Below are 10,562 nucleotides of genomic sequence, written 5' to 3' on the forward strand. Positions count from 1 at the left end.
CTTCACTATTATTCTACAATGGAGAAAATAGTAAAAATAAAGAAAACCCTTGAATGAGTATGTGTCCAAACTTTTGACTGGTACTGTATATTCTCACATCATACACGTTTAAATGGGTTTCATGATTACAACTATTTCATACAGTTGAAGTTGGAAGTTTACATAAACTTAGGTTGGAGTCATTAAAACTCATTTTTCAACCACTCCACAAATGTCTTGTTAACAAACTATAGTTTTGGCAAGTCGATTAGGACATCTACTTTGTTCATGACACAAGTAATTTTTCCAACAATTATTTACAGACAGATTATTTCACTTATATTTCACTGCATCACAATTCCAGTGGGTCAGAAGTCTACATACACATGACTGTGCCTTTAAACAGCTTGGAAAATTACAGAAAATGATGTCATTGCTTTAGAAGCTTCTGATAGGCTAATTGACATAATTTGAGTCAATTGGATGTGTACCTGTGGATGTATTTCAAGGCCTACCTTCAACTCAGTGCCTCTTTCTTTCTTTGGTTCATCCTTGGGAGCAATTTCCAAACGCCAGAAGTTACCACATAAATCTGTACAAATAATAGTATGCAAGTATAAACACCATGGTACTGGTCTGATGAAACAAAAATAGAACTGTTGGCCATAATGACCATCGTTATGTTTGAAGGAATAAGGGGGAGGCTTGCAAGCCGAAGAACACCATCCCAACCGTGAAGCACGGGGGTGGCAGCATCAGGATGTGGGGGTGCTTTGCTGCAGGAGGGACTGGTGCACTTCACAAAATAGATGGCATCATGAGGCAGGAAAATTATGTGGATATATTGAAGCAACATCTCAAGACATCAGTCAGGAAGTTAAAGCTTGGTCTCAAATGGGTCTTTCAAATGGACAATGACCCCAAGCATGCTTCCAAAGTTGTGGCAAAATGGGTTAAGGACAACAAAGTCAAGGTATTGGAGTGGTCATCACAAAGCCCTGACCTCAGTCCCATAGAAAATCTGTGAGCAGAACTGAAAAAGCGTGTGCGAGCAAGGAGGCCTACAAACCTGACTCAGTTACACTAGCTCTGTCAGGAGGAATGGGCCAAAATTCACCCAACTTATTGTGGGAAGCTTGTGGAAGGCTACCCGAAACGTTTGACCCAAGTTAAACAATTTAAAGGCAATGCTACCAAATACTAATTGAGTGTATATAAACATCTGACCTACTGGCAATGTGATGAAATAAATAAAAGCTGAAATAAATAATTCTCTCTACTATTATTCTGATATTTCACATTCTTAAAATAAAGTGGTGATCCTAACTGACCTAAGACATGGACTTTTTACTAGGATTAAATGTCAGGAATTGTGAAAAACTGAGTTTAAATGTATTTGGCTAAGGTGTATGTAAACTTCCGACTTCAGACTGAGCTGGATGCGTTGCGGTAATGAGAATTTCATTAGAAAATGCAATAAAATACAAAAATAATTCATTCCTAAATTGAAATGACTGTTTGTGCAAGGTAGAGAACACTATAATCTTTATTATAATATTTTGTTACATTACTAAATGACATGTTTTTTATTTAAAATCATTACTGCCATGGTTTTTAATGGTTTCATGAGAATGACCCTAATGTTTTGTACACTCACAGCCTGCAAGATTAAGATAAATGTTATTATACTGCACATAGATCGAAATGATAAGCAATATGTCCTTCCCACGTAACACCATGCTCAGAGGCCAGTAGCATTGAGTGGAGGAGTCAGTGTGAGGGTTCGTTAGACTTGTGAATGTCCTGTACTTGCTAGAGGCTCCAGTATGAGGCACACATTGAATCAGCAGGAGAGAAACCACTAATACATATGACTCCTTCACAGTTCCCACCTACGCTTACTAACCAGCATCCATTAAATGTCAGAAAAACAAAAACAACATATGGCCACCATGAGATTGAATGATGTTAACTTAACGTATGCCCTCTTTGCCAATGGGGCTTAACACATCATATGGGTACGGGGTGGGGGGATCTCCCATAATTTACTGGTTCCACAAGAGCCGTTCACATGGACCTGTTAATGGACACTCATAATACATCATGACAGACCTGGGTGACATGGACAAAAATAAATTGACTGAATAATCATGATAACAATCAATTGAACGATACGTTTATAACATTAATGTGCATAATTTACTTTTTTATACCACTCTTAAAACTACTACTACTACTACTACTACCATGTTGTGGCTATTGTTGGCCCGTTTCATTTCAAACTTCACATTCTAGTAGAGGTTACTTATCGTTATTATTGATATCAGTAAATTGTCCTCGATAAATGATCGGGATCAATCATTTTCGGTTTATTGTCACCCAGCTCTACATTAGGGGCTCTGGTACACCGAGGGAAATCATCTCAACCATTTTGTGTCTGTACGTTTCGGAGCAGTGTGGAGTTTAGGAGAACACAGTTAACCTAGTATGTTAATTAAAATACCCTCTAATCTGTTACAGGCAGTCCCAGTAGTGGTGTAACTGGGATTACATGATTGACTAATGATATTTCAATCTGGACAGAACATAGCTAACTAACCAGTGAGGAGTGACTTGTAGGAGCGTTGATCAACCTTGAGCTAGTTTGCCATGTATTAATCGATTAGGATTCATCAAAGTGCATCCGTTACAACACGTTAAAGTACATAGAGTCAAGGGTTTCAGATCATTCAAAGAACTTGACGACTGAACGTCAGCTTGTCTTTGGCACTAACATAAAAATGTTATGTGTGGTCTGGACTTGTGAAGAAGCGTCATCACTGAGACTGAAATGATGGTTTCTTGGACACGACATCTCAACAAATCATAGACATCAGTCAACGTCGTGTCTGACAGGGTTCTCATCAGTCATCCCCCAGTATAGTACATGCCCTGTGAGAGATGAGGCTGCTTGTTAACAGGCAGTGATTAACGACAAGACATGTCCTGATATTCCAAACGTCCTTCCTTCTGAGTACCTTTCCCTCTGTAAATATGAGAGCTCAGACAGAGGAGTTTAGAGCATGTCAGGAGAGGAGAGAGGAGGATGTGTAGGCCATGTTAAACCTGTCAGGTCCACTTAAAAACAAGCAGAACTATAGTAAATCTGTCAAGTAGAGGGATAAGATAATGGGCAGGACAATTAGATGACAGACAGTTAAAAAATATTGTTTCTCCCTGTAGCACGTATGGGCACATTTCACTGTCAAACTGCATGGGACCATGTATTGCAATCACTTAGATGGTGTCTAGATGACAGCCATGCTGTCATGTGAAAAGGGCTGGTCATTTAAAACCTTTTTTTTCTATAAATGTGATAGTAGACTGCATAACAGGCTATTCCCATTATGCTCACTTACTGTACAGTGAATACTGTAGCTTTGTCTGTAGCTTATGCCCGTGTTTGTGAATGAGAATCAGGCTGCTAGAGATATCTACACCCTGCCATCATAACCATTGTGGTTCCCATATGTCTCAGTTTGGTTTGGAACATGGTGCTTTAAGAGACCACGTTTGTGGGTCTGATTCCCGCATGGCCAGAATACATTGAAATGTGTATGAGTTGTAAAGTCATTTCGGATAACACTGTGTTAAATTACCACAATACAGTATATAATAGTGATATAAACACAATGAAAACAGCTATGTGGGAGAATAATGTTCTAGGTATAAGCTGTATAACTGTAATGTGTTCTTCAAATCGTGAGTTGCAGTCTCATTATATGCTAGATGGGATTTGTCCACTGCTCTGTAGTCCTACACGGGCCTGACAGACAGACAGATGCCATGCCTCCTCCTGTAATTGCTGGGGCTCAGTAGAACACCTGAAGCTCTTCAATCTCAGGTCTGTTGCTATGCAAAGGCACGACGGGGGCCAAGGGCATTGCGACCTGACCCAAATCTGCCGTCACATAAAACGCCGCAGGAGGGCGCGAAGGCTTTGAGAGTAAATATTTCGATTATTAAAATTTTGTAATGCATTCATATTGGAGTTTCTGTATTGCAGGGATTTTAACAAAGACAATAACAAACAGATACAAATATGAGGGAGGGAATGTGTCTCAGTGGGCTAGAACAGCGTGTCCAACGTCTCCAACAGATTTCCCCAAAAATTCCAGAGCGGTGCGTAATGCCCGAGTCAAGCTAATTATTGTAAAACCTTTTGATAAAACTATATTTAACAAAATTTGCAATAACAATATAAAACCAATATGACCGTCATGTAGTAGAATTAAGTGAAAATGCAAGCAAAGAATTCTGTGTTGGGCTGAACGTCCGAGATATGGGTGCACACCTGTCAATTTTGGGATTTTCTTCCCCCTGCCCGTTAGAGCTGGTGGGTTTACAAAGGAAGGTTGGGCATTGAAACTGCACCTTTCGAAACATCAAAATACGTATTGATTATCTTGAGCAAGGCACTGGGGATGTGAGCAGGTAAATACATACATTAGCCTACGCACTATTACGCAATATTATCCATAACCATTCAAAATCCCCAAAAAGGCTGTGAATGTATTTTTTTAAACTCATAACACAAACCATAATTATATAGCAATAAAAACTCCACTTACATGCCATATCGCAAAGAAGATCAGAGAAGCACAGAGGACCAGCGACAGCATATAGCAGAAGGCAGCGAAAGTGAACATAATTGAACACCACGAGAAATATCACCCAAAAGAGAACTCGGCTGAATTATTTTTTTAAAAGGATTATGTTGCCATGGCAAACCGAAGTGATAACGACACCATCACTTTGCCCTGAATGTTGCAACAAATTGTTGCAGAACGTCCAACGTCCGCGGTCTCACTTTGAAGTCCAAACGTGTTGCCGCCAAATGTTTTAATTGGAAATTAGACCAGTGGACTCGATATGGTGAAAACGGACAGACATTGTTACACAATAGCAAAGTCTAAGCGATGTCTTGAAATTGATATCAAGAGATCCAAATTATGCACAAAAGCATCCAGAATAGGAATACTGCTTTTGACAGGTAAATGTTATCCATACAGTGACTAAAGAGAATCTTGTCGGCTACTATGTGATGGTATCTCCCCAACAATCCTGGCACTAGGCATAATAAACAGCGTCTTCAAACCACAGTTAACCTATAGCTCCACCACACCGAAGGCGCAGAGTCTGGCGCCCCAACAGGTGGATTTAAAGGGCCAGCGTTCAAGCTGTAGGGTTTATCAACTGTATCTTCCCAATTCCTATCCAAAAGCACATGCTTTTTAAGCTTAATTAGTTTTTTTTTTGCAACTATAGGCTACTCTAGGCTATATGGTTGTCATGTGAATCGTAGACGGAGCATCCCAAATAAGCCACACATTCACACAGACAGGGTTTAAAAATCAAAGAACGCCTAAAATGATTCCACATATTATTTAAATGTTGAGTATGGTTTGGATGGATATATTGTGATGGAGTTACAAATTGTGATTGACTCTGCCAAAGCCTTTGCCAATTTACGGACATTTGACAGGGCACCATTATGAGAAAGTCAAGTTATAGGTTTTGACTATAAAAAACGTTTAATAGCCTACCACTATTATACACTATATATACAAAAGTGTGTGGACACCCCTTCAAATTAGTGGATTCGGCTATTTCAGCCACTCCCGTTGCTGACAGGTGTATAAAATCGAGCACATAGCCATGCAATCTCCATATACAAACATAGGCAGTAGAATGGTCTTCCTGAAAAGCTCAGTGACTTTTAACGTGGCATTGTCACATGATGCCACCTTTCCAACAAGTCAGTTCGTCAAATCTCTGCCTTACTAGAGCTGCCTCGGTCAACTGTATGTCCTGTTATTGTGAAATGGATACTTCTAAGTGCAACAACGGCTCAGCTGTAAAGTGGTAGGCCACACAAGCTCACGGAACGGTACTGCCGAAATGTGTAAAAATCGTCTGTCGTCGGTTGCAACACTCACTACCTAGTTCCAAACTGCCTCTGGAAGCAACTTCAGCACAAGAACTGTTCATCGGGAGCTTCATGAAATGGGTTTCCATGGCCGAGCAGCTGCACACAAGTCTAAGTTTACCATGCGCAATGCCAAGCGTTGGCTGGAGTGGTATAAAGCTCGCCACAATTGGACTCTGGAGCAGTGGAAACGCATTCTCTGGAGTGATGAAACACGCTTCACCATCTGCCAGTCTGAAGGAGGAATCTGGGTTTGGCGAATGCCAGGAGAACGCTATCTGCCCCAATGCATAGTGCCAACTGTAATGTTTGGTGGAGGATAAATAATAGTCTGGGGCAGTTTTTCATGTTCCGGGCTAGGCTCCTTAGTTCCAGTGAAGGGAAATCTTAACGCTACAGCATACAATGACATTCTAGACAATTCAGTGCTTCCAACTTTGTGGCAACAGTTTGGGGAAGGCCCTTTTCTGTTTCAGCATAATTGTTTATTTATTTAACCTTTACTTAACTAGGCAGGTCCGTTAAGAACACATTCTTATTTACAATGACGACGTAGTGTACATGACAACCCCCCCCCGTGCACAAAGCGAGGTCCATACAGAAATGGTTTGTCGAGATCGGTGTGGAAGAACTTGACTGGCCTGCACAGAGCCCTGACCTCAACCCCGTCGAAAACCTTTGGGATGAATTAGAATGCCGACTGCTAGCCAGGCCTAATCGCCCAACATCAGTGCCTGACCTCACTAATGCTCGTGTGGCTCAATGGAAGCAAGTCCCCGCAGCAATGTTCCAACATCTAGTGGAAAGCCTTCGCAGAAATGTGGAGGCTGTTATAGCAGCAAAGAGGGTGCAACTCTATATTAATGGCGATGATTTTTGAATGAAATGTTCGACGAGTAGGTCGTCCACATACTTTTGGTCATGTAGTGTATATAGGCCTAGTAATTTGTCTGTTGGCGCCATCTAGTGATTATTGTCTGACCATACAAACAATAGCGCCACTTTGATGTTCAGACCATAGAATTAGGAATTAGAATACTACTAGTAAAAAACTAGTAATAGTGATCTCTATGGTTGTGACACATAAGACAATTATAACGTATTTAATTAGTACAAAATATCTCCATGATTGAAGCCTTTATAAACCCTTTGAAATACCAACATAGATGCTTCACAAATATTGAGCAAATTCATAATCAAAGCTGTTATGACAGGACATACATCTGCCACTTAGCAACGTAGCATAGGCCTAACCCTTCCATGCTTTGCACAAGTAACCCTTTTCATACCTCTCAGAGAAGTTTGTAATTTTCCCCTAGCAACAGCTTGTAACTTGCATGTGACTGGAGTCCTTTTATCCTAGGTTACAAGCTTTTCTTACAGGCCTATTGTCAGTGCCACCTTTAGCCTTTTTGCAGTTTTAAAGCTGATTTCCTGCAAATCTTCACATTTTATCACAACTTATGCCATGTTAAACTTCTATCTGAGTAACAGTGACTAACAAAAGGCCCTTGGAGGTCAGGGCCCCTGAGCACATGCCCTGTGCGCCCGGATGGTAATTTGGTGATGATTACTACAAGGTTTAGATAGCTGGCTGGACTAACTTACCCAGAAATCTACATTTCTAAATGGAACCTTGTGTATTCTACTTTTCTAACTCTTAACAGTAAGTTGAGACCCGGACTGAGTTTTTGTTTGACCATGTTCCCCTATGTAGAAGAGCTCTGATACCCGACCCAAGCCCGACAGGCCCAAACATTATACAACGACTTAGGGTTGGGTAGGGCTTGTTTTTTCATCAATAACTAGAGTACGGGCAGGGCTTGGGTAACCATAAATTGATCATTAATATTTTGAAGCTCGTGCTCTGCTGAGCATTACATTCACAGCTGACTAAAACCATAACTTGGTATCAGAAGTGCTTTAACCTCGTCAAATATAAGACAGGAGAGTTTAGATTGATGAAAAGTAGCTAACAGCTGCTGACTGCTCTCTCACGTCTTTTCACTGAGCAGAGCAGCCCAAGTAGAGCCGTTGCTATGGATACTCACCAGTTCAGAGCAGAGAGCATGCAGAGTGAGCAGCGCTCAGGGAGCGAGTGACAGACAGGAGCAGCTAATGGATTTACTAATGGAGGAAGTTAGGGCAGGGTCGGGCAGGTCATTAAATTTGGCAGAAACAATCGGGCCTGGATAGGGTAGGGCCTGAATGTCGCCGGCATAGGTAGGTCCCGGGATTAAAATACATGCCCGTGCAGGGCTCTAGCGAATAGTCTATGGAATTACTTTTGTGCCTTTAATACCAAGCAAACCTGAACATTAATCCAAAAGAGAGCAAAATAAATACAATTGCAAGGAAATCATTTGGAAAATAAAGAACAAATGAAACCCCCCAAAAAAATGTATGTGAAACCTTTTCAATGATAGTGCGTTTGCATTGAAACACTTCCCTCTTCGCCTGCAATCTTTGGTTACATTACCCTGCCCTTTGCTTTCCCTACCTTTTTTTGTGGTTGCAACGTTTTGGTGCATTCATTCCATGTAGGCAGGGTTAAGAGGGAGCCTAAGATTATGTGCTTATATTACTCAACTGGTTTTGGAGTGACAGGTTAGCCCAGGGTCGCACTGTCCAGTTTTTCTGCAAATTGTGCAACTTTGAAAACGATGTTGCGGTACTTCTAAATTGCATTGTGGCCACCATGGCATTTCTCTTTAAAAAAATGATAATTTCACTGTGACCTGCTACTGCTGACGATCAGGGAGTGAGGCAGACTGCTGCTGGGTGAGTGAGTGAATCAGTGAGTGGTAGGGAGGGAGAGAAAGGCTCGGGGTGTGCGTGTGTTGACACAGTCGTTGGTGTTGAAAGACGCCTCAGCAGGCAGTCATCACAAAGGATGTGAGAACAACAATTTAATTAACTAGCACTAGCTAGCTACATACTAGTCCCTCATAATTCTAGTTTTCCGCGTTCGCTGTATCCTGACCCCCCCACTCTTACCAATCATTACTAGAGCCAACACAGCAAGGAAGAGAAACTGATAAATGATCATCCAACAGTCAGAGAGAGGGAAATATGTGCTTTCTCTCTGGGTAGCCTATGTAGCCAGAGTTCGAAATTAAGGTCGTCCTGGGGATACAAAATAAATACATGCCACCTGCTGGAGAAGACAGATTTTGGGTTGAGTTACCTCTCTCACTTCGTCTCTTCCTCTCTGATTCAATTCACTTTTGCGTATAGTCAATTATAATTAATGACAGAGGTACATATTGTCATAAAGGATTGTATACGTACAAATCGGTCAGTTAAAACGTAGGCAACAGTAAAACAGATTGAGTTGGAAACTGTTGGAATACCTGCCCATTTATCATAGTCCAAAACGTGTACAGTACGCACAGCGGTTTTGTAGAATATTGGACTATTGGCTTTCATATAATATAATTCTTAGCGCAGCTCAAGAAATTTCTCCAACTGTCAACACATTCAAATGAATAGAGGACGAGTACCGGAGACACGTTGGTTGGGAATTGTGGGGAGGCCTGTGTGTTCCCAGTGGATGGTGGTCTCAGAGACGTGTTGCTATGTCACAATGAGCCTGCGGACTGTCCCGTCCTAGCTAGCATCTGTGGACTATGATTTACGCTTTATACACAGGACACACGATGGCTGTAGACATAATTACAGTGACCTATTTCAAAAACAACTTGTGTGCCTCTAATCATTTGAAATCATTGAGATGGGCACAGATAATCTAACGTATACATATGTGCAAAATAACCAAGTGGAGACCTAGATGGCAAGATAAATCAACGTAACAACAGTGGCGTGTATTCATGGATGCCAAGGGAAGCCTGGCTTCCCCCCCAAAACATTGAAATAATGTATATTTTGTCTCTCTGTGTTTTCATAATATTCCTTGCATTTAGCCTCTTGCGAATTGATCTTACCGGAAAATCAAATCAAATCAAATGTATTTATATAGCCCTTCATACATCAGCTGATATCTCAAAGTGCTGTACAGAAACCCAGCCTAAAACCCCAAACAACAAGCAATGCAGGTGCAGAAGCACGGTGGCTAGGAAAGACTCCCATGAAAGGCCAAAACCTAGGAAGAAACCTAGAGAGAAACCAGGCTATGAGGGGTGGCCAGTCCTCTTCTGGCTGTGCCGGGTGGAGATTATAACAGAACATGGTCAAGATGTTCAAATGTTCATAAATGACCAGCATGGTCAAATAATAATAATCGCAGTAGTTGTCGAGGGTGCAGCAAGTCAGCACCTCAGGAGTAAATGTCAGTTGTCTTTTCATAGCCGATCATTAAGAGTATCTCTACCACTCCTGCTGTCTCTAGAGAGTTGAAAACAGCAGGTCTGGGACAGGTAGCACGTCCGGTGAACAGGTCAGGATTCCATAGCCGCAGGCAGAACAGTTGAAACTGGAGCAGCAGCACGGCCAGGTGGACTGGGGACAGCAAGGAGTCATCATGCCAGGTAGTCCTGAGGCATGGTCCTAGGGCTCAGGTCCTCCGAGCCCTAGGAAATAAATTCACACAGGACACCGGATAAGACAGGAGAAGTACTCCAGATATAACAAACTGACCCTAGCCCCCCGACACATA

General features: G+C 41.6%; 1 protein-coding gene across 1 annotated transcript in view; it reads right to left on the reverse strand.

The window, feature by feature from the left end:
* LOC139407803 (protein cornichon homolog 3-like) overlaps positions 1 to 4,704 on the reverse strand; it is a 37,433-nt gene extending 32,729 nt beyond the window's left edge. The window contains exon 1 of the mRNA XM_071151665.1: positions 4,590 to 4,704. Coding sequence (XP_071007766.1) covers positions 4,590 to 4,667 — 78 coding nt within the window. The 5' untranslated portion in view covers positions 4,668 to 4,704. The remainder of the gene's footprint in view (positions 1 to 4,589) is intronic.
* Positions 4,705 to 10,562: the final 5,858 nt, after the last annotated feature.

Source organism: Oncorhynchus clarkii, chromosome 4 (genome assembly GCF_045791955.1).
Source record: "Oncorhynchus clarkii lewisi isolate Uvic-CL-2024 chromosome 4, UVic_Ocla_1.0, whole genome shotgun sequence".
Classification (NCBI taxonomy): domain Eukaryota; kingdom Metazoa; phylum Chordata; class Actinopteri; order Salmoniformes; family Salmonidae; genus Oncorhynchus; species Oncorhynchus clarkii.